The sequence below is a fragment of the Mastomys coucha genome, unplaced genomic scaffold (assembly GCF_008632895.1).
Source record: "Mastomys coucha isolate ucsf_1 unplaced genomic scaffold, UCSF_Mcou_1 pScaffold15, whole genome shotgun sequence".
Classification (NCBI taxonomy): domain Eukaryota; kingdom Metazoa; phylum Chordata; class Mammalia; order Rodentia; family Muridae; genus Mastomys; species Mastomys coucha.
The window spans coordinates 137,347,949-137,373,245 of NW_022196897.1; the positions used below are offsets into that span (position 1 = coordinate 137,347,949).

The following is a 25,297-nucleotide window of genomic DNA, read 5'->3' on the forward strand; positions in this document are numbered from 1 at the left end:
TCTCCAGGGCAAGCTCACTAGCTAGACCAGTAACCCCAACACTCGGGAGTCAGAAGTGAGGGATCTCCGGGGCAAGCTCACTAGCTAGACCAGTAACCCCTACACTCGGGAGTCAGAAGTGAGGGATCTCCAGGGTAAGCTCACTACCTAGACCAGCTGGAACAGCACAGTGAGCGGCTTTGCCTCAGGAAATAAAGTGGAGAGTGACTAAGGAAGCTACTTGATACCAATTTCTGGCCTCCAATGCACAAGTACCTGCACATACATGTATCCCATACTAGAATGTGCATATACATGTGTATATACACTACACTTGCATACACACAGTAAATAAAATGAAATAAAATGCCACCTTACCCGTAACACATTTAATGTTTGAAATAATCGTTGATTCCATTTTTCTGCCTCAGTATTTTGTTTGCTGCCTGATGATTCCTGTTTAAATGATCAATAAATAGTTCATTTAAGCAAATTTTATTGAAATTTTACTATGCAACAGGCATTGCATTAGCTACTACAGAAACACGACTGTAACACAGTCCTGCCAAACAATGTATGGGCTGATGAAGAGAATGACACAAACACAGGACAACTGTTATTTAACAGTTTACTCGAGATTAAAGCATTCCACTCTGCAGGAAAGCTAAGGAACCACACACACATACTATTGTATGTAACCCCAATAAAACTCGCTGGTTCACCAAGCTAGACTTTGGTGATATCACTACTTTGGTCTAATATGGGTTCCCTGTCTGGGGTGAGCAGGTAAGTGTGTTGTGTCTCCTCAACAAAAGTTCTGTCACATTACAAAAACCTGTGCAACGTTGTACCTCGCCTCCATGCATGTCTTCTGATAAGGAGATCCAAAGTAGGGGACTGCAGTCTTACTGGTCATGCAGCCCAGAGCTTGCACCTTTATGCACTTTGAAAAGTAGAGTTAGCAAAGTCAGCCACTCTTTCAGTCTGGCCAATCAGAACTCCCATGATAGGAGCAAATAGGAAAATTAGAGAAAACCTGTTGCTGCAAGGCCCCATTCTGAACTTAGCTGATGACATAAACATCCTTAAAAATGGTTTAGGAGACCTTTCAGATTTTGAGATGCTTTATCTACATATACAGCTCACTCACTGCCTGTCCTGTCATCTGACTAGATTTACTATTCTGTTTTTTAAAGCTGAGTCACTTCAAAAGACAGCTTGGTATTAAAAACTTAAGCTGGAACCCTTTACAAAAGGATTTAGTCTAATCTCTTAAATAAAAGTTCACCTTATGAGCTGAGAATGGGATCTTGTCTCAGGGGAGGTATTGATCTGTCTGATAAAAACAACAATAACAAGGGAAACAGAGCAGGCTGTGGATGAGAAGCAGTGTAGTTCTGATGTACTTCATCAGCTTTCCTAGGCTAGGTTGGACCATGATATGCAATAGCAAACAAAACAAGGAAACAAATTAAGTCTCTCTCTCTCTCTCTCTCTCTCTCTCTCTCTCTCTCTCTCTCTCTCTCTCTCCCCCTCTCTCTCTCTCTTTCTCTCTCTCTCTCTCTTTCTCTCTCTCTCTCTCTATATACACACACACACACACACACACATATATATACATCTCTCTCTATATATATACATATATATCATCATAGTAGTTAAAAGTTCTTACTACCCTTGAAGAGAACCTGGGTTAGGTTTCCCAGCACCACATCAGGTAACTGACAACTATCTGTAGCCCCAGGCCTCTCTGGCTCTTTAGTCACCTGTATGTACAAGGTGCCCCAAAACTAACAGAAGTATACATGCCTGCACATAAATAAATTTTTAAAAAATCTAAAAAGTTAATGCTAGGACTTATTAGGTGATTTGATAGTATTAACTAAACAACTTTTGAAAAATTTCTTTAAGCTAAAAATGCCTTCAGTACACTGGGATGAGATTCAAAAAAAGTAACTCAAGGACTGGAGAGATGACACTAGCTGCTCTTGCAGAAAACCTGGGTTCAATCCCCAGCACCACAGGTGGCTCATAGCAACCAATAATTGCAGTTTTGGGGGACCTAACACTCTCTTCTGGCCCCTTAGAACATTAGGAATGTATGTGATATACTTTCACATTGACCAAACATTCATGCATATGAAAAAATTTAAAAATCTTTTTAAAAAGATTTATTTTTATATGTATATGTATATTTTTTTTAAAGAAAGAAACCAGGTAGTAGTAATACATAGGGAGTGAGTCGAATTTTTTGATTGGCTCTCAAAGTGTGGCCCTTTGAGTAGATAATTTTCATTTCCTGATTTTATTTTTTCATATCTTAATATAAATATATTTTAAATATTATTTTATAATTTAACACCAGAGATGAATAACTTGTGTAATTTGAGCAACTATTAAAAAAGAAAAATGATATTATAGATGATAGAGATCATTGTAATAATAATATTCTTTAACAATGTCTGCAAGCAAAAAAGAATTAGAGGTCAAATTTCTGTATGTATCAACTTCTGCCACAACAGTATTTCTTTCCTTCTTTTTAAAAATATTTCCCTTAATTTTATTGGTTACTCACTTTATATCTTGATTGCAGCCACCTCCCTCTTCTCCTTCCAGTCCCACCCTCACACCCCCATCTCCCTACTCCCTTTTCCCCTCTGAGAAGGGAAGTGCCCTTCCATGGATACCAATCTGCCCTAGAACAAAATTATGTTGAATCTAAAAATAATTAATTAAATAGGAAAAAGTCACCCAAAGACTGCAAATATTTTTACCAATTCAGCTGGACAATTTTCTTGGGCCAAGGAGGTGTTCATTGAAGAGAATCCCTCAGCAGCTGGAGAAATCATTTCAAGAATATCAGGCTAAAGAAAATTCAGAAATTACAGGTAATTATGCTAGTGGTTATAAAATTAACAGCTCAATTTGACTAAATAATTTATTAACAAATGACATTTATCAAACTAATTTAATATACTAATTATATTTTCAAATTGGCTGTTTTGAGAAGCCTAAGATAATCAGTTCCTAATTTAAATATTCTTTTTCTATATGACCCACAAATGAAGAACCCTGCACACCACTTCTGCATTTCTCCTCTCCACTGCGAGCCTCTCCTGATGGGCTCCTGACATTGCTTCCCTCTGAAGCATTTTCTTTAGCGGTTACTCAGGCCAGCATCAGGCTTCTGTGGCATGAAAAAAACCAGAATGGGCAAGTAGAGAGGGTGAGAGTAAGGGCGGGGCCACTCATAGCCAGGGCTATGTCATACCCAGGGCTGTGACAGGACTCTGCCACAAGAGTGGTCATTGAAACAAATACAGACAGACAGACAGACAGACAGACAGACAGACAGAGTATCCTCCAGAAGGGGAGCCAAAACAAGGGAAGGAGAATGAGAGAAGGCCAGAAATGTTCTGACCTCCACATCTCCTCTTTCTACTGCTCTAAGGCACTGGCCCCTTTCCACCCTTAACTTGTCACTAGGCTCCATTCCCAGCTGCTGTCTCTGATCTTGAGTAAGTCAGAAATATTCCCTAGTAGACTTCCCTCACTATTTTCAGTTTTAAATATTTCAGTGACTAGGAAGTATTGCTCTTTATTCTTTACCATCTACATTTATAGAGTCTTATCATGCTCTCTCTTCATTATCTATGAATATTCTATATTTTAAATAATTTCAAATTTATAGTCACTATACACAAAAATTGTTTTATGAGATTTTAAAATGATTGATCAGAATCAACATTTTTCTGTCCCTTCAAACTCACTGTATATGCTCCCATACTTTACTATATTTCCTATTTCTTCACTATTTTGAAAACAAGGTAAGGCTAAAACTGAAGATTAGGGTATAGACTACCGCAAAGGAGTAAAAGTCAAAAGACCTGGTCCAGCACATGGAGAAAAACTATTTTGTAAATAAGCAGTTGATAAATGCAATGATATTTTTCTTTCCCAAATCATAAATTAAACAAGTTTTCCTAATAAGAATTATAGGAGATGTGAAAGGCCCCAAAAGGCAGATAGCATGGCAACTCACTGTATAGGCACTCAGTGTATTATCAAGTACTTAGTAAAATGCGTTCTGATTTAGTATTTTCTGGAACTCTTTCCTCCCAGCATCGACTTTAATGTGGGTTAATTCTGAATTCCCTGAGTGGTTATCCAGATACACTGATGAGGGCTTCTAATTCCCAAGTTTCTCCATTCCTTATTTTTCAAGGAGTCTTTCTTTTTCTTTCTTTCTTTCTTTTTTTTATTGTTTATTACTTTTTATTGGTAGGAAGTTAGCTCCACAAAAACATGGAATTTTGTCTATTTTCTTTTTTAAAAAATTTTTATTAGATATTTTCTCTATTTACATTTCAAATGATTTCTCCTTTCCAGATTTCCCCTCTGGAAAAACAAACAAACAAACAAACAAAAAACTCTGTTCCTTCCCCGCTCCCCTGCTCACCAACCTTCTCCTGCTCTGGCCCTGGCATTCCCTTACACTGGGGATAGAACCCTCACAGGATCAGGGAGTCTTTCTAATTGTACCTTGCTCTGTGTGTGTGTGTGTGTGTGTGTGTGTGTGTGTTTTCTTACCCCCAATAAAAACCTTTCTTTGTAAACAACTTCAGCAAACTGAAGTGGCTGGATATAAAATTAACTCAAACAAGTGAGTAGCCCTCCTCTACTCAAAGGATAAACAGGTTGAGAGCCTGGGCAGTATTGGAGCACACTTTTAATCCCAGCACTTGGGAGGCAGAGGCAGGCAGATTTCTGAGTTCGAGGCCAGCCTGGTCTACAGAGTGAGTTCCAGAAGAGCCGAGGCTATACAGAGAAACCCTGTCTCAGAAAAAAACAAAAAACAAACAAACAAAAAAACCCCAAAACAAAAAACCCAACAAACAAACAAAACAAAACAAATTAACAGGTTGAGGAAGAAATTAGGGAAATGACACCCTTCACAATAATCACAAATAATATAAAATAACTTGTTGTGACTCTAACAAAGCAAGTGAAAGATCTGTATAACAAGAACTTCAAATCTCTGAAGAATAAATTGAAGATCTCAGAAGATGGAAAGCTCATAGATTGGCAGGATTAATATAGTAAAAATGGCCATCTTGCTGAAAGCAATCTACAAATTCAATGCAATCCCCATTAAAATCCCAACTCAATTCTTCATAGAGTTAGAAAGAGCTATTTGCAAATTCATTTAGAATAACAAAAACCCAGGATAGTGAAGACTATTCTCAACAATAAAAGAACTTCTTGGGGAATCATCATCCCTGACCTCAAGCCGTATTACAGAACAATGTATGGTATTGGTACAGAGACAGGCATGGAAACCAATGGAATAGAATTGAAGACCCGGAAATGAACCCACACACCTTTGGTCACTTGATCTTTGACAAAGGAGCTAAAACCATCCAGTGGAAAAAAAAAGACGGCATTTTCAACAAATGGTGCTGGCTCAACTGGCAGTTGAACTGGTAGAAGAATGCAAAGCTCAAGTCCAAGTGGATCAAGGACCTCCATAAAAATCCAGACACACTGAAACTAATAGAAGAGAAAGTTGGGGGGCTGGAGAGATGGCTCAGTGGTTAAGAGCACTGACTGATCTTCCAAAGGTCCTGAGTTCAAAACCCACCAACCACATGGTGGCTCACAACCATCCATAATGAGATCTGATGCCCTCTTCTGGTGCATCTTGAAGATAGCTACAGTGTACTTAGATATAATAATATAATAATAAATAAAGAGAGAGAGAGAGAGAGAGAGAGAGAGAGAGAGAGAGAGAGAGAGAGAAAGTAGGGCAGAGCCTCTAACATATGGGCACAGGGGAAATTTTCCTGAACAGAACACCAATGACTTATGCTCTAAGATCAACAATAGACAAATGGGACTTCATAAAATTGCAAAGCTTCTGTAAGACAAAGGACTCTGTCAATAGGACAAAAAGGCAACCAACAGATTGGGAAAAGATCTTTACCAATCCTACATCTGATAGAGGGCTAATATCCAATATATACAAAGAACTCAAGAAGTTAGACTCCCAAGAATCAAATGATCCTATTAAAAAATGGGATACAGAACTAAATAAAGAATTCTCAACTGAGGAATATCAAATGGCCAAGAAGCATCTGAAGAAATGTTCAACATTCTTATTCATCAGGGAAATGCAAATCAAAACAACCCTGAGATTCTACCTCATGTCAGTCAGATTGCTAAGATCAAAAATTCAGGTGACAGCAAATGTTGGCAAGGGTGTGGAGAAAGAGGAACACTCCTCCACTGCTGGTGAGATTAGAAGCTGGTACAACCACTTCGGAAATCAGCCTGAGGAGCCTTAGAAAATTTGACATAGTATTACCTGAGGACCCAGCTGTACCACTCCTGGGCATATACCCAGAAGATGCTCCAACATATAACAAGGACACATGTTCCACCATGTTCATAGCAGCCATATTTATAATAGCCAGAAGCTGGAAAGAACCCAGATGTCATTTAACAGAGGAATGCATACAGAAAATGTGGTATATTTACACAATGATGTACTACTCAGCTATTAAAAACAATGAATTCATGAAATTCTTAGGCAAATGGATAGAACTAGAAAATATCATCCTGAGTGAGGTAACCCAATCACAAAAGAACACACATGGTATCCACTCACTGATAAGTGGATATTAGTCCAAAAGCTTGGAATTCCCATTATAAAATTCACAGACCCCATTAAGCTCAAGAAGAAGAAGGAAGACCAAAGTGTGGATGCTTCAGTCCTAATTAGGAGAAACACAATACTCACGAGAGGAAATATGGAGATAAAATGTGGAGCAAAGATTAATGGAAAGGCCATCCAGAAACTACCCCACCTGGGGATCCATCCCATGTACAGTCACCAAACCCAGACACTATTGTGGATGCCAAGAAGTGCATGCTGACAGGAACTGATATAGCTATCTCATGAGAGGCTCTGTCAGAGCCTGACAAATACAGAGGCAGATGCTCGCAGCCAACCATTGGACTGAACACAGGGTCCCCAATGGAGGAATTAGAGAAAAGACTGAAGGAGCTGAAGGGGTTTGCAACCTCTAAGAAGAACAACAATACCAACCAACCAGACCCCCCCCCCCACAGCTCCCAGGGACTAAAACGCCAACCAAAGAATACACATGGAGGGACCCATGGCTCCAGCTGCATATGTAGCAAAGGATGCCTTTGTAGGGTATCAATGGGAGAAGAGGCCCTTCGTCCTGTGAAGGCTTGATGCCCCAGTGTAGGGGAATTCGAGGGAGGGGAGGACCATTACAGAAGTGGGGGGGTGGGTAAGGGCTTTAGGGGGAACCAGGAAAGGGGATAACATTTGAAATATAAATAAAGAAAATATCCAATAAAAAAAAAACCTTTCTTTGCTAGAAAAAAATTACAATGATGGAACAGACCTGAAAAACATTGGTTTATTTTATCAGTAAAACCATAATACTTAAATGGCAGATGAAAAAATATTTTATTTTTCTGAAACATGGTTTCTCTGTGTAGCTCTAGCTGTCCTGGGACTCTATAGGTCAAGCTGGCTTCAAACTCAAGAGATATACACACTTTTAGCTCCCAAATGCTGGGATTAAAGGCATGTGCCTCCACACCCAGCAGAGAAAACATTTTAAAGCATATTTTTTTCTGTTTGTAAACAGTTATGCTTTTCAAATAAACACTGTCCTCATAGAAAGTTTTAATTTTCCTGTTTCTTCAGAGTGACAAAATTATTTTGTTTTGGTCATAGACTTTAGGTAGTCTTTCAAATTAAAGGTCGAAGTAGTTGGGAATGTTATTCTTAGAGGAAAAATTCTTATAAGGTAAGAAACAACAAGGATCTGGCTAGAGTTCTAAGGGACCATGAAACTCATGAAATGTAGGGCTTAGAAAGGTTATTTCTATAAAATCAGATTCAAGCAAATCGCTCGTTTATTATGTCACATAAAATATTTCAGCATGAAATTATGAATAATCATAAAAATGATTCTGCCTGGTTAACTTACCTCAGAGTTAATATTCATGTTGATGTTCTCCTGAGGGTTATCCACGGAGTCATCAGTCACATCCTTCCAGTCTTGGGGCTGACCTAACTCACTGTGGGAATCTGGCTCTTCCATCACCAAGGGTTCTTCATTATAAAGAAGTAAAGATAATGTTACCAAAGTGCACTTCAAAATTGAAGCGGCATGTAGCTATTCAAAAAGAAAACTTCTGACCAGTCACTTGGAACCCAAGAATCTCAGTAAGGAGTGCACGACAATCTTAAACTCCCCCGAGTCTCACATAATTTCTACTTTCTTTTTTCCCCTCTGCTTCTCATTCCCACTTCCCCTCATCTTCTGCCCATCCATCCTCATGCACTCTCACATATCCACTCACAAGACAACAGGAATAATATAAGTTCATCATTCTGCACATTTTAATGTCTTCAAAAATGATCACTTGGAAGAGGAAGCTTATTCATCACATAAGTTTTATTACTTTATAACTAACACAACAATGAGTGATTATTAACATTTTGTGAACTTTATTTTAGGTGGACAGTGATATCGGTCTCAGAGTAGTTGTATTATTTAAACACTGACCTTATCACTATATATTTCGGGCTATTTTAAATTAAAACACTCTGCTAGACACAGAGACTTTATTTTTAGAGAATTTATGAATACTGTGCTAAGAGAGAGAAAGGTGATGTATTTCTTTTTCTGTGTATGTGTGAAGAAGATACTGGGGATTAAACCTAGGGCCTCACACATTCTAGACAAGTACTCTACACTGAGCTATACCACAAGCCCCTTTTAGTGTGTTTTAGGTTGAAACAGAGCCAGGTAGGCTCTGAACTTGCTCTGTAACCTAGGCGGGCCTTGAAGCTGCAATCCTTCTTCCCTAGTAGGTAGGATTCAAGCCAGTGACATCAGCATTGGCCTACATTTCATCATTTCAGTAAAGTCTTGAGGCAGAAATTAATGTGAACAGTAGAAAACTGCTATACTAAGGTAATATTTTAACTTAAGATATTCTTCTACAGATAGAGATATCTGAAAATATAGATTTGAACCCAGTTTTCATTCTGAAACATAAAACTCAATTTTTTGTTTATGCAACCTTCCCCTTGTCACTAACAAAACTAGGAGGTCTCACCTAGAACGGGCTGGTTTCCCACTTCTTTCCTCATTGACTCCTGTGTCAACTTTGCAAGTTTATAGTCAGAGGACAGGAAGCACTTTGTAAACAACTGTAACAACACATTTCTACTCTTAATTTTATATTAGTAAATCAATTCAAGAAAGCATAAGCCCATATGCTAAAGAAGTAAAAGCTATTCATATATGTTTGTTTTTCAAGCTGGACATAATGGCATACGCCTTTATCCCAGTACTCAGGAGGCAGAGGCAGGCACATCTCTGTAAATTTGAGGCCAGCCTGGTCTACATGGCGAGTTCCAGGATAGCCAGAGCTACATAGTAAGGCTCTGTTTCTGGAAAAAAGAAAAGAAAATAGTAAAAGCCATTCATATACATTTTTTAAACAAATTAAGTTTTAAAACAAAGGTTTCTTTTTCCCCACATATCTAATTATATTGTAAATGAAGAAAATTTATTTACAAGCAAACATCACATTCATGTAAGAGATGGAAGCAATTACCATTTTTAATTCATCATTAATCAGATCCTGGGTAGCAGTTGAGAGAAGAGTATTCACTCCTCCCCTCTTCTTCCACATCATCAGTTTTTGGGTGGGGGGCGCGAGGTCCAGAACCATCAGTGTGTCCATAAAGGAAGTCAGCTGCTTATGCATAGTCTTGCTACTTATCTCCTTGACTGGATCTATGAGCAATCTCCTCTTTTTTCTTTTCCTTTTATCAGCAATATCTAGAAAGAAACAGGTATAAATGGACTTAGAACGTTTTGTAAAATTATACTCTTGGCTAATAGATATCTTAAAAGTCACAGATAATCTGCAGGGTTGCAGTGGGAAAAATGAATACTTCTGTTCTTTGAAAATATGCTCTGTAAAGTTTTTGCAAAGCTAGAGTATCTGAGCAGTCGAGAGCTGATACATTTTCAAGGTTTGAAGATGCTTAGGAGGGACGCTGTTCACTTGTTAAATGGGCAACTAAAGAAACACAGCAAAGAGAGAAAGCACAGCTAGAGAATCTGGAGCCTTTCTTTCGTTTTTAAATGTGTAAAAGGGTGTTTCAAAATATTAGTGTGTATCTTTCTGTGCATTTCACCCTCCACACTGAAATTCATATATGAATTCAAAGTAGATAGCTAATTCCATACCAGGCAGAAGTCAAGCTTTCATTTAATAAAGCTGAAAATATTTTGAATTGAACTCAGTCTTTAAGTTTCCACCTTCCCAAACTGGACCTATGATTTGAATGTGACTACATGTGAAGAATTATCTAAGATTTCTTTCATATTCTTCTCCTATTTAATGCCCAATGCTACTATCATGTAGCCTTCTATAGTGCTGTATGGATTGTGTACATATTGGCAGAAGTCATCTAGGAAAGGTTATGGCAAGCAAGTGAGTTTCCTGGAGTTGGCCCACCATTTTGTATGGCTATGATGGGTACAATCTGGAGAGGCACAGTCCCAGAGACTTCATCCAAGATTGCTTCTTGATGCTGATTTATGCCTTTTCTGCCACTATTACCTAGCCTAACGATGCCTGGGCAGGCATGAGCCCATCCCATTGGGCAAATTTCTTGCAGATCAATATGAAGATGAACTTTTGTGAATTAATGCTGTTTAGATGAATTAATGACTTTATAGAAGTCCTAATTTGATTCAAATAGTTTTAGCAAGAAAATGTAAGGAGATGGTTTTAGTTTTTTGTCAGAAAAACGTAATAAAGTTAGGATCATAGGCCCCCTCATAGAATATAAAGTAAAGGCTGCATAATAATTAGGAATACAATGAGCCTTCATAAATTACACTAAGAAGAGAAATGGGTTTGAGACAAATTTGTGCTTAAGGAAAAACATTCATTCTAGGTCAAGTCCAAGGATGAGGCCACAGGTGTATACTACGATAAAGAAAGGCCATGTAAAACTGTTGCTTTGAACTTACAAAAGCTTATAAAATGAAATACTGCTTTGAATTTACTATTGACATTCTTCTGTAACTCCCCTTTTGTGTAACACTTTTCCTATGAGGTAATTTTATAAAGAACTTTTGTCTAAGAAGGTATAAAAAGGCCAAGAAAAGAAACAAAGTGTGGATGTTTGGGGCTCTGCTCTATCCACCAAATGTATATATGTCTGTCTGTATGTATATACATATGTATGCAGGTATGTGTATATGTATATAAGTATGCATGTGCACTTATAAAACTGATGATACAGGTGGTTGGGTCTGATGTGGGGAAGGAGCGGGGAGGGAGAGAGAGAGAGAGAGACAGAGAGAAAGAGACAGCACACATGCACACTCAAGTATATACCTGAGCCTCTTGCCTGGTGAAGGGGGGGGGACCTTTGAGCCAAAGAGAAAAGATACCAAGTAACTAAGCTTTTTGCTTAATCACTTGCTGCTATTTAAGCAGGAGTTAAATTGCCAGAAGCCAGTAGCTTTGGGCCCTGAAATAGCAAGAAAGAGTTAAATTGCCAGAAATAAGCAGATTTTGGCCCCGATTGCTGACTCCATACCCACTTTTGCTGTCTTCCTTAGGAAACTGGATGCTGGGCTAGCCCCCACCAGCATATCTCAAAGCAATTAAGATATCAGAGCACCAAAGATAAAAATAAAAACATGAATCCTCTTACCTAAAACATCAATTGGGTCAAGAGTAAATCCTTCTTCTTCATTTGATCCTAATGGTATTTCATTTATTTTTTCATCTTCAGGTATATATTGGTCATCTGAATTACCTGGTTCTACTATTAAAAGAACCATAAAAGAAAAAAATATGACTATGCTACACACTAGAAGAGAATATGAGAAATAAAGCAAAGGATAATTGAGGACATACTGCTAGCTGGGGTGATACATAAATTCTTAGAAACATGAATTTTTAACAGAGGCAAAGAGGTTCAGTAATAAATGGTCTGGGACCTACAACATTTGAATGTCAATAACATCATGCTCTTTTGCATGTGAAATATCTCAGGCTGGGCTACAGTCATAGCAGAGATGAAAACAAAAAAATTTACCAATATAAATATTCTATGATAACCAAAATATTTATGTTTGCTTGAACCATCAATGGGCTTAAATAGAACCATAGCTAAGTTTTGATTGTCCAATAACTTTCATATTTTTAATTTTGATTACTGTGCTAATAACATCAAACATTGAGAAAAACAAAAATGAGGTTAACTAGACTTTAAACACTTAAGGAAAAAGTACTATCTTAAAGACCTCAACTTCTCTGAGATACTTTGATAAGAATTTCAAGTACAGAAAAATATGCTCATTTGAAAATTTATAATCTCTCAAATTATTTGTCAATGGTCAAGCTACACAATTTAATAAATTCTCTTTTCATATAGCACATATTATTTTTTTAGGATTTGAAAACATACTACTTGGGAAGAATAAATGTGATCTATGAAAGCCAGCCCTGGTTACCTTTTCAGAGTGTAACTTCCTGTGCTATAAAAGCATTGGAAGGACAATACCCTCCATTGCAGTAGTGCTGAAACTTACAAGTTCTAAGACTTGACTTGAACATCAGCATCTATACATTTTCTACGCAAAAGACTTTAACATACCCATTATACTATTGGGAAGCTCAGGAGGCAGAGAAACTTCTCTGTTCAAATATTCGTCTTCTAAAGAGGTATTCTCATCTTGCAATAGATTATCTTTAAAAGCATAAACAAATATTTTTATTCACTAAACATGTACTATCATTACTTTATATAAGACAATTTACTCCAGCTTCTTAAACTGTTTGTTTTGATTACATATGGGGTCATATAGCTGAACTAAGAAGGGTAGCATGACGTGAAAATTCTGACAACAGGGAAAACCAATCAAATGTATTTCTGGTAGCGCTCACCCATGCTTCTTTGTACTGCTTCACCATGGCCTTGGGTCTGAACACACAATGTGCACTTTGTACTGTGTGTTCTATCATGTTTCATACAATGCCACAAAAACTGTCTGCAATATCTTGGCACAGATTCAAGATTACTGTATGTTATGAATGTCATTGTTTTTACTATGTGTACAACATTTTTTGTTCTAACAGAAACATAATGACTTAATTATAGTAAATACATTTAATAATTTCCTATTGTATCTCCTCGTAAATTAACACATTCTTAGATTATAACTAAACATACTTGTATCATCTTATATGACTACTTATGTAAATCAGTGTTACAAACTCAGCATTACAAATTCTAAAATTGAAACATTGATCAACTATGAAAAACACTGAAAATGTTCTACACTGTGCAGCATCAAAAGTTTAGCAGAGATTTTTCTTAACATAAGTAAATAAACATCATCTCAATTTCATGTATATTTATTTTAACAAGTGGTAAAATGATATAGTATACCAAATAATTGTTTTAGAATATATTTCTTTAATTTATTTTCAGTTAATACTCGGTTTGTATAGAAATTTAAAAATTGTTTTAGTATATTTTTAAATTCTAAGTGTCTGGCTGTTTGCTTGTATATATATTTATTTTTGCTACATGCATGCAGTGCCCACAGAAGACAGAAGGCGGCTTTGGATTTACTGGATCTGGAGTTACAGATGTTTGTGTGCCTTACTGTGGGTGCTGGGAACTGGATCCAGGACCTCTGGAAGAGCAATCAGTGCTCTTAACCACGGAGCTCTCTCTCCAACCCTTTGTATACATATTTTATATACCTATATAGCCAGGACCACGTAGGAATTTCTTGGGCAAAAGGGAGTTGTGATGGAGAAAGTTTAAGAAGCCGTGGTTTGCACAATGGATAACCACACTTCTCACTTCTTTCTTTCTCTGACCCCTCTTCTCTTCTCTCCCTACTCCCTTCTCTCTCTCTCTGTCTCTCTGTCTGTCTCTTTCTCCCTCTCTCTCTCTCTCTCTCTCTCTCTCTCTCTCTCTCTCTCTCTCTTTCTCCCCCTCTCTTCCTCACTCTCTTTTGAGACAGAGCTTCATTAGTGTAGTGAACTGACCTAGTACTCCTTATATAATAGTCTAGGCTGGCCTTAAACTCATGATTATTTTGCCTCAGTTTCCCTAATGCTAAGATCACAGATATGAGCTGCTATGCCTGGCTGTTAACTAGACTTTTAATGCAAACTGAAAAAAAAAATCGGTAAATGTACTTCATATAATAATCTTTAAAATACATACTTTTGTTTTCTCAGTGTCTCCAAATTGTATATTTTATACTAATATTATAATTTAAGTATAAAATGCTACAATAAGAATACAAGAATACAAGAAGAATATCTATCCCACAATTTGTATTAAAGAAGATGTTACCAGCATATAATCTAGAATATTTTGTGGAGCATATACTAACATCACTTCTCCATCTTCTTCCAAAATTTAAGGATACAAATAAAAATAAGCAGGAGTTAGTACCTTCTATAGGAATGTGTTTAAACAGATAACTATTAACTTAGGCCTAGCCTAAAATTACTATAGACTTGGAAAACATGTGAAAAATAAGTTGGCCTATAAACACAGACATGTATCTAAAAATTCAATTTTATTTAGCAAAACAGATACTTTACAGTGATTTGATTAAAATGAATATTTAATTTTTATGGGCAGAAAGCATACCAATCATTTCTCCTGCAGCTCCTTCATCTCCAAATCCATCTCCATTGTCAAAGAACAAAGATTTTTCTTCAGTGAGGCTTCCAGAACTATGTTCAACTACAAGACCACTGGAGTTCATTAATATATTGTCATCAAAGAAGCTATGTCTTCTGAGGAGTTCAGGTTCATCCCCTATATAAATGCATATCATGAGTGCCAAGCTAATCATAGAAACACATACTTTTAGAGTTAGAGGAAACAGATACCATCTAGTATAATTCATCCCATTCTATGAGGAAAATAAAAGCTTTAAAATTATTGAATTATCTAATAGAAGACACCCAGTTAATCAATATAGGCTATATTTCAAGTTTAATATTCTCCTAATACAATAGGAAAAATGCCAGAGCATTCAGTAGAGTTTATAGTTATGTGGGAATAAATTTATTCCCTATACATTTTGTTGGTCACATTCTGTTTAATCAAGTATTATTTCATATCATTTCATATAGACAACTGCTTGAACAGTTTATACCTAACAAAAATTTGGGAAATCTACCTAGGGGTACAAAGAGAAACCCTACCTCAAAAAAGAAAGGCATGTTAAAATATTAAAGAATGGGCTTAGAATATACATTTAGTAAATATTTATAGAATACACCAGAAGTTGGAAATAGAATACTAAAAAGAGCACAAGCAGTCAGCTAACATTAACTCAGCACTTAGTTAATTATATTATGTAACAGAAGACATAATTCTCGTTGCACAAACAAGAAAATATCACTGAAAGGCTTGAAGCCAGATCTTATTTGTCATTAGGTTATACTGATAGCTACAGAGGACCTAAGTTAGCCCTTGGATTTTAATATCATTATGTCCATGATTTTGAACCCTTGAGATCAGACATTGGCCTTCTCTCCCTTCCAAGAACCAATGTTAATTATTATACAGTAAAAAAAAAAAAAAAAAAAAAAAAAAAAAAAAAAAAAAAACGAACATGAAGTACTACCCATACTGAATATTTCTTTATAGACATACATAACACTGGATTAAATATTTGCTAAATGGACTAAATGACAATTTGAGAAAGAGCTAAGAACACGTTTAGATTATTCAGGTGAAGCTCTCTCCTAAAATGAAAACCAACCTTAGTCAATCCAAGAATAACACTTAGAAACAGACACTACTGTCTTTTTCTACAATAAAGCTCTAAAATCAAAAACCAAAACCAAAACCAAAACCAAACCAAACAAAAACAAACAAACAAAAAAACCCAAACAACAACAAAAATCCCCAACCTCTTAAGCTTTTGCTCTCCTTCTTGTCTTTACTCTCAGCTCTTGCTTCCTCTCTCCCCCTCCCTTTCCCTTCTCTCTACGTGGACAAGGTTGGCCTCTCCTTTTCTACCTTCTCCCTCCCTCCCCTCTCTCTGTTTTCTACAATAAAGCTCTAAAACAAACAAACAAAAAAATAAGAATTCTGAGTGAACATTTGAAGAGTCTGAGGGTGCTGCACACTTACAATTTCAGTACTCAGGAAATGCAGCAAGCCAATCTGAGGAACAGGTAAGACTTGTTTAAGTAGTGAGACTGAATATCTATCTATCTATCTATCTATCTATCTATCTATCTATCTATCTATCTATCTATCTATCCATCCATCCATCCATCTATCCATCCAGAGATTAAAGAGAAGAAATCAGAATCTTCAATTTTATATTGTAATCTAGGACAGAAAATATTAATATTAAACATTTCTTAAGGTTTGAAGGGAAAAATCATATGCTAGTGGAGAGAACAAAAGTCAAGAATAAAGAAAATAACCTGTGAAATTGCTATCAGGATCACAACTTTACAGACAGGGCCATAAGGCTCAGCTAGGTCATCTACTGAGTATAAACACAAACTGAAAGAAATAGTCCAGATTCAAATCTAGGACTACTGATAGACTAACATGTTCGTCCAATTTTTGAGGTATGTAAGATAGAGCACTGTGAACAATTAAGTTGTATTGGATAGATAGTAAGACATATGCTTCAGTAGAGGAAAATGCCTATATTGAGGCTAAAACAAAATGACTAGAGAAACAATGAATTGGTAGAGGGCACTGAGGAGAGGCAAAGGAATTTGGGGGGGTTGATATAGTCACAGGTGCTTAGGCAGAGGAATGATGGGTGAACAAGCAAATTAAAAACAATTACTTTTCCAAAAATATAAAAACATGGGAAGAAAATGAAGGATGATTTCCAGGAGGGTAGTATAATACTGCAGCTAAGAAGCAGAAAGAAGATAGAAGAGACAGTTCAGATGTTCTTTTATAAAATTCAGTGGCTCATGCTTTTAATCTCAGCACTCAGGAGGCAGAGACAGGTGGATCTCTGTGAGTTCAAGACCAGCCTTGTCTACTAAAAGAGTTCCAGGAGAGTCAGTGCTATTACAGGGAAACCCTGCCTCAACAAACCAAACCAAACCAAACCACAAAAGCAGTAGCAGCAACAATAACAAATCAATCAGCACTACTATGAAGCTGACAGAAAGCATAACTGAAAATAATCATAAAGTTTCATGTCTAAAGCAAAACAACAACATTTAATACCCAGACATGGTGATGCATACCTGTAATCCCAGTACTTGGGAGGCTGAGGAAAGAGTATTATTGCAAATTGGAAGCTAGCTGGAATATATAGTCAAATAGTAGGATTGCCAAGAATAAATAGCAAAAAAAAAAAGGTTTTTAACTCAGCAGAATAATTATATATATATTATATATAAATTTGTACATGGTGACTAGTAAAAATATAAACTTTAATTTTTATTTCTGATTTTTAATTTTTCTAACAATTCATTTTCAAACCTAATAATTTACTCAGTTTATATAAAAATAAAATACAGCCCAGATTGGAAATTGACATTTATAAAAGGTGTCCTTCACCATAGAATAAGAAGCAAAGCAGATAGCAAGCAGTATAGAAGGGAGCGAGGATAGGAAACAGAGGTTGGGATGCAGCTCAAGCATTACTTGCATGACTCCACACCCCTGTCACAAGCCAAGTTTAGGTCATCCTTCTCCTACAGTCACTGCTTTGAACACTCAAGGAATTTCAAAGATAAACACAACATCCTCATGAACTTTGTAGAGCAATACAGAAAGTATGTAACTATGACATAAGACAAAAGCCAGAAGTAATAGCTGGATTATACAGTATCACCCCATTTAAAAATACATATGCCTAGTCAGGTATCCCAGCACTCAGGAGGCAGAGGCAGGCAGATCTCTGTGAGTTTGAGGCGAGCCTCAAACAGCTAGGGCTGTTACACAGAGAAATCCTGTCCTGAAAACAAACAAACAACCCTACAAAAAGAAAAAGAAAAACAGGACAAAACAAAACAAAACCAAAAATTACCCAACCAAAATCCACATACCTTACCCAAACATATTTTAACATTTCAAAAATAATTTCATGTTTCATAATCAAACTGAAAATTACTTAGTGTGGTAGTATTTCTCCTTCCTCACTCTCAAGATGACTTAAATCTGTTACACCCATCATACACAGAAGAAAATATATTTGAAGAAATTTTATGCAGTGTGTGTGTGTGTATTTATATATATATATAATACTAACTGTTAATTTGGATATCTCCTTTGAGAGCAGAAACTGCTCTTCTTTTTTAAGGGAGACAGGCTCTTACTATAAAGAACTAGTGGGAATTAGAGGTATTTGCCATCACATCAGTCCCAGAACTTAATATCTTTAAATTTAGTACTGTTCTTGCCTATTAGAGCACCTGATATATAAGAAATTTAAGAAATAGAAATTCATAAAAAGTGGTTGCATATTGATAAAATAAATTCATCATAAGACAGGCTATTAGCATTTAGAACAGACAAAAGAATAAAAACTTTTTATACATGAAAAAATCCATTCTATAGATATCTCTACTACCACTGTTTTCATACAAAATGCAAATATAAATGATGACATCTTATAATTTTAGTTTCTCAATATTCTCACCAAAGCTTCCAGCTTGGAAAAGTAGATCACTGCTATATTCTTCTCTAAGTGTGATTTCCTCTGGTCTACTTTGGTTCTGAGCAAGGGGCTCTGCAATATCAGTATCACTATAAAGAAACATATTTAGGAAATGTATGAGCAGAACAACATGGTTTTACAAACTATTGAAAAAACTTAAAAACAGATTTTAATAAAAGAGTTTTTATTTTGTCAATAGTGTTTTTCTGAGCATGAGCTTTAAGACACACAGATACACAAGTAATGCTCTGGTTAATAAAGCTCTGGTGCTTTCTAGTCACTATCTTACTTGTACATTTGAATGGATGGTCACTCTTTCTATGGCTTGAATATTTGAGTTCCCTCCAGATCCAGATATTGAAAGCTATTTCTGAGGGTGATGTTATTAAGAGATGAGACATCTAAGAAGCAACCAGGTTATAAGGGCTCTGTTTTCATGAACAGAATTTGTATGGCCCTAAGTACCATCTTGATCTTATACCAGGTCAGGGTGTAGAGTGACTGCCTACCATGAACCAGGAAAAAGCCTGAATTTATGGCATCTCAACTTTGGTCTTCCTTTGTCGATGCTCTGACAAGAACTGAGTAATTTATAAACAGAAATTCATTGCACATGGGTCTGGAGTTTGGGAGGCCAAGATCGAGGCATCATAGATTTAGTATCTAGTATGTGTCTATTCCCCACAGACAATACTTTCCTGCTGTATCCTCAGATAGTGGAACTGTAAGAAAGTTCCCTTGGCCTCTTTTATAATGCCACTACCTCATTAAGGAGGGCTCTCAGCTTTTACAATCTCATCATGTTTAAAGGTTCGCACCATTTGTACCATCACCAGGGGAATTAGGTTTAAACATGTGAAATCAGAGAAACATACACATGAATTCAGACCCAAATTCTGTTGTCCAAAAACCTAACTTACTTCCTTCTCTCTTCTTCCTCAGCCTCTGGTTTCAGTAAAGGGTAGCTCCATTTTATGCCCCAAATTATTCATCAACATATCATACTTACTCTGACTTCCATACATAGCCATTAATTTGACTGCTACTATATTAATAAAGTGAAGTTTGAAAACTGGTCCAATATTACTTCATATGGATTACTACAATAATCTCACAAGTTTTCTTTCCTTTTCTTTTCCCTTTATAGTGAAACAGCCAGAGGGAGCACGTTGAGACCACGTGAGATCTGGTCACTCCTCTATTCTCTATTGAAAACTCTTGCGCATATTCTCCCAGCAAGATAAAAATCCTATTGTAGCCTATAAACCATCTGTCTCCTGCATCTCTTGCTCCTTCTCTGACCTAATTTCTTTACTACCCAGCCTTTCTTTCATTCCTCTTCTTTTCATTTGCATTCTTGCTGCTCCTGAACATGTCCAATGGCCTCTGTGTTACTGCCCTTCCACTTGGTTCTTGGCCATTCTCTCAGAGACTTTTTACTTCACTGGGTATTTCCGTTAGAATATTCTTCTATGTTATTGTATAGGTTTGTTCCCTTAGCTCTTCCAGACCTGTGTTCTTACTGTATCAAAAAGTCCTTTCCTGATAATCCTATTATTTATATTTATTTCTTTATTTGTCTTAATATTTATTTATGTTCATATTGCATGTTTACTTGTTATTATCAGTCTATACCAACTAAAATATAAGATCCATTGGGTCTGGAACTGTTTTATTCATTGGTATCTCTTCACTGCCTAAAACTGTGCCTGCTATAGAAAAGGCATTTATTTAACAAATACTTACTAGATGAACAGGCATACTATCAATACTACAAACAACATTCAATTAGTGAGACATTTTTGGCTTTGTACTTTGGAATTTCACACTGCAATTTAACTGTCATTTGTACTTGTTCAGTTGTTTTCTAGCTGAAGTTACCTTCATCAAATCTGAATATGAAAGCAATAAAACATCAAGAAAGCAAAATAATTTACTTCATATTGTAGATGTCAAAATCATGAAATTCTTCTGGTAATGTGATAGTGTTGTAAGCTGCTTCAAAATTCTCTTTTGGGAGGTCAACCAGTCCTGAAAACAATGAAAAAGAAACACAGTAAGTAATGGTCCCTCATGAGAAACTTTAAACTTCCAATTAAATCTTTGTCATCTCTCACGGGCTTCCCTATATCTATTCCTGCCCCTTAGCAGCCTTTTTTTTTTTTTTTTAATGGAGTATCCATAGTAACAGTCACCAAAAGTAAAGAGATCAGATAATTCTCATGCTTAAAGATTTAAGCATGAATAAAGTAGCCCTGTACTTACGTCATCTAAAGAGACTCTCCTCAATCATTAGACTCCACATACATACCAGCCTTTGTGTCCCCTGAAAAGGGCAAGTATTTCTTTTTCACCTCAAGACATGTGTACTTGTAGATTCATTTGCCTATAGTGCCATTCCCTCAGGGACTACGTATGCATGTGAGTACTTCCTATTTTTCAAGTGTGAGTTTAACTTCTCTTCCCTCACAAAGTTTTTCTCCAACTATCCTGTAAGATGAACTCTTTTATTTTCTATTGTAGATCTTGCTTCCTTTATAGCATGATCACTAATGGGTTCAGTAGCACATGCCTTTAATCTTAGCATGACCACAATCTGTAACTTTTGTAGAACATTTTAAAAATATTTTCATTATCTGATTTCCTTATCTGACTGAAAAAAAGAACAATTTATCTTGCTTGTCTTTGTATTCCAAAGCCTAACATTCATGTCAAGCACAAAGCATAAAAGAGTCAACAAATACTTATGAGATATATAAATAATAAATGAGCATGTAAATCTACCTAAAGACTCTAAAACTATATTAAATGAGAAAGATTAAAAGAGAGTTATCAGTTGGGAGTCCACAAATGTTGATGGAGGGATGGTATATGAAAGGCACTAACACAGGTACTATAAGAGATTAGAAAAATGTAGGTGACAAAGATGCTTCCTTTAGGGAGCTTGAAGACTAGTGCTGGAGGAAAGACCTTTACTTAAACTAGTATGATAAAAATAGGAAATGATACATATATAAATTTTAAATTGTAGGCACTATATTTATAACATATAAACATATATGTTATAAACATATAGCACTGTAGAATGTCTAATAATTTTGATGATACTTCATAATTACTATGTAATTTAAGACTCTCAAGAATTCTATGTTTACATTTTGTCAGTAATTTTGTTCTCATAAAGTAAAAAACAGGTATGGTGAACTAAATGACCCCTTAAAAATAAGTGTATCCATTTCTTATACAATTGTGATGATTTTAAGTATATTTTTATATTAATACAGAAAGCATAACAAGTTTGGAAGCATAACTATTTCCTACAAACACAGGAAAAGAACAAGGGAAAGAATATAATTATCTTATGGAATCTTAAGATTCAGTCAAAATGAAGTTTATATTCATTATATTCACCTGAAATTACAGTATGCTCACAACTAAAAGAGACCACCCAATACAAAAATGCCCAAAGGAGTCAATAGTGACACAAAATAACACTGTGTGTATACCTGGGCGAAATGTCATCTTCATCTTAAGAAACGCTTCACTGCAATCTGCCAAAAGGTATTTTGCCTTCCTATTGTAGATTCGAACAACTCCCAAAAGAAGGTGTCCTGAAGTTCGGAGTGCAATTTTCACCTTTGAGTGATTTTTAAAACATTAGAAAAATAAAAGGTAAGGTTTGTAAATCCTGTTCTTTGAAAACTAAGGAAATCACAATTTCTCTTTAAAAAGTAAATGTTATATTCTTACTAAAGTAAACCACTTTTAAACTCACCAGATAAAATAATTTACTTTTAATTTGTGTATTCAGCAAAGCCATAAAAGCTTCAGCAAACCTTCACTTAAATCCATATTAGAGTGCCTTTGTGCAGACAATAATTTTGGGGGGAATAAAAAGTTTTGAGAAGCAAAACTGTCTTGGAAACATTTTAATTCTTCTACATCAGCCATGATTACTACAGATTATCATTTTAATCAGTAACATACCTTAGGTGAAATAATTTTTTGAATGGTTATTTCTAGATTACACTCAAACACATGAGCCTTTGTGAGTTTCTTCTCCCAGTGAGCTGCAAGCCATATTTTGGCCAATGGCCCTCGTTTACTCATAAGCACATGAGTATAGAACATGTTGCCTGTATTCCTTAGTTGTATTTAAGGAACTAGAGAGAACACAAAACAAATGTCTTAGATTTGATAAGAAAACCTTTTTGGTATTCTTTTACTGCAATAAAAATGTATCATTAATTCAACAGAATAATACTCAAATTATCTCCTAACACAATGTTATTAATTTTCTCATTAAAAAGGGGATGTTATTTATAATATTATTAAAACTAAGGAAAGGCCAGGCAGTGGTGGCACATGCCTTTAATCCCAGCACTTGGGCAGCAGAGGCAGGCAGATTTCTGAGTTCAAGGCTGAACAGCCAGGGCTACACAGAGAAACCCTGTCTCCAAAACAAATAGGCAAACAAACAAAAAACCAAAAACCCAAAACAAAAACAAACAAAAACTAAGGACAAAACTCTGTCTAGAAACTTGTGAACCACACTCAATTTAAATAGTTTAATAAGACCAATTGATCTCAGATTTTCTATACAGAAAATATAATTTATCTTATTAATATAGTAAAATAAGTACATAAAGGTTTCTAGATGAAAAGGGGACATAAAAACAGGAAAGAAGCAATAGAAAGCAATAGACAAAACTAAGGTTATCTGTTTCCTAAGAATTATGAATTTGGCTGGGCAGTGGTGGTGTATGCCTTTAATCCCAGCACTTGGGAGGCAGAGGTAGGCGGATTTCTGAGTTCGAGGCCAGCCTGGTCTACAGAGTGAGTTCCAGGACAGCCAGGGCTACACAGAGAAACTCTGTCTCGAAAAACAAAAACAAAACAAACAAACAAAAAAGAAGAATTTGATGTTGGATCATTAATTTATATCCAGGTGTGTAACTACATTTTTCCTTTTAGGATGCTAAATATTATTTACTGTTTATTATTATTATTATCATTAATTATTAGAGATAGGCTGTTTATAGACAAAGGTGGTCTTGGTCCCCTGAACTTTCTGCTTCTACTTCCAAGTGCTAGGATTACACATATGTACCTCACGCCTGGCTATAAATATATTAATGTTGAAGTTAAAATGACAGAATTCCAAAGGGCCATAAAATTAAAAAAGAAAAGAAACTACAGAAAAATAATCAGAAGTCAGAAAAGAAACAGCCATTGAATTTCAGTATTTTGGAATAAGGCTCTTAGAATTTCTGCTTAACATAAAAGGCAGGAAATAAATGGATATTTCTACTACCTATACTATTGATGACAAAATAAAGCTCTATTTTGAAGTAAAGAATGAGGAGAGATGTCATATCACTTTTGACTTTGGAGTACAAATTACTACTTCCATATGTCATGTGAAACTGCCAACACAGAAATTAGCTTTTTTCTTACTAAGTGTTTTGGTAAAAGGGAACACTGAGCCAAAATGGAGACAAACATGAAGTCAACCACAGAATTAAAAACTTAGGTCAACTTGGATCAACGACCATTTCCACTGCAAGAATCAAACTAAAGGTTACACAACCTACCAAACCACAGTCCCTAGGCAAACACTTTGCTATTGGTTATGGCTTGTGCCCTGCGATGGTTCTACTTCCTTTTGGTGCTTTGGAATTAACTCCAAACCTAAGTTAAGAAAAATGTCCCCAAGTGTGAGGACAGTTAAAAAATATTTTTTGGTACTAGATTAAAATAATAAATACAATTGTAAAAGCCAAACACTGGGATTTTACATTCTGGAGACCATGGTTTACTGAGCATGTATTCACCGCTCACCGACCCCCTCCCACATCCATGCACTCCCCATCCCCGTCCCAAAGACATCCTGAGGGTGAAGGTACAGGGTTAGGTTTTTACAGATAACTTCATGAAAGAGAAGGCCAAGCCTGATACAAGGAAGGCAGAGCAGGGGACAGGACTGACCCCTGAAAACCCATCCAGGGAAGGGAAGAAAGGGAACGGAAGGCACTGAGGTGTGACCTGGCAGGTGACTACCGGCCTTGCAAGGGAGCCTGATGGCTAAGAGTCTGAGGTGAGGGTAAGGGCCTGAGGGGAGGGGTATGGGGGCCTGAGAAGAGAGCATGAGATTGAGGGGAGGGTGAGGGGTGGAGAGGCTGAGGGCCAAGCCGCAGCCAAGGATGCTGCGGATGCGGCTGGGAGGTCGGGGCAGCCACGTGCTTCCCACAGACAATACGCACTGTGGGAAACCCGGACCACAGACCCGCAGACCCAGGTCGGCTCCTCAGGTGGGCCTCAGAGGCTTGACGCCAGGCGCTGAGGGCCAGGCATGGCAATAGGGTCCCCGCAAATCACCCAATGTGCCTACCGCTCCCAGCTGCCTGGCCTCCCAGGCAGGCCACCCACTGCTTTCAGTGTAGAGGAATGAGGCTCCCAGACGTGAGTCTCCTGGAGCTGCAAGTCGGCTGCTGCTACTGGGTGCGAACTGGGAGAGGGAACCAACTCTTGTGGGGGGC

General features: G+C 36.6%; 1 protein-coding gene across 1 annotated transcript in view; it reads right to left on the minus strand.

Moving 5' to 3' along the window:
* Positions 1-25,260, minus strand: part of Rad21l1 (RAD21 cohesin complex component like 1) — a 30,876-nt gene extending 5,616 nt beyond the window's left edge. Inside the window, exons 1-13 of the mRNA XM_031373700.1 lie at positions 25,150-25,260; positions 22,746-22,921; positions 22,265-22,394; positions 20,696-20,789; positions 18,741-18,847; positions 14,747-14,917; positions 12,725-12,817; positions 11,777-11,890; positions 9,652-9,878; positions 9,148-9,241; positions 8,010-8,134; positions 2,754-2,843; positions 358-435 (exon numbers count right to left, since the gene is read on the minus strand). Coding sequence (XP_031229560.1) covers positions 358-435; positions 2,754-2,843; positions 8,010-8,134; positions 9,148-9,241; positions 9,652-9,878; positions 11,777-11,890; positions 12,725-12,817; positions 14,747-14,917; positions 18,741-18,847; positions 20,696-20,789; positions 22,265-22,394; positions 22,746-22,889 — 1,467 coding nt within the window. The 5' untranslated portion in view covers positions 22,890-22,921; positions 25,150-25,260. The remainder of the gene's footprint in view (positions 1-357; positions 436-2,753; positions 2,844-8,009; positions 8,135-9,147; positions 9,242-9,651; positions 9,879-11,776; positions 11,891-12,724; positions 12,818-14,746; positions 14,918-18,740; positions 18,848-20,695; positions 20,790-22,264; positions 22,395-22,745; positions 22,922-25,149) is intronic.
* Between the last annotated feature and the right edge of the window lie 37 nt (positions 25,261-25,297).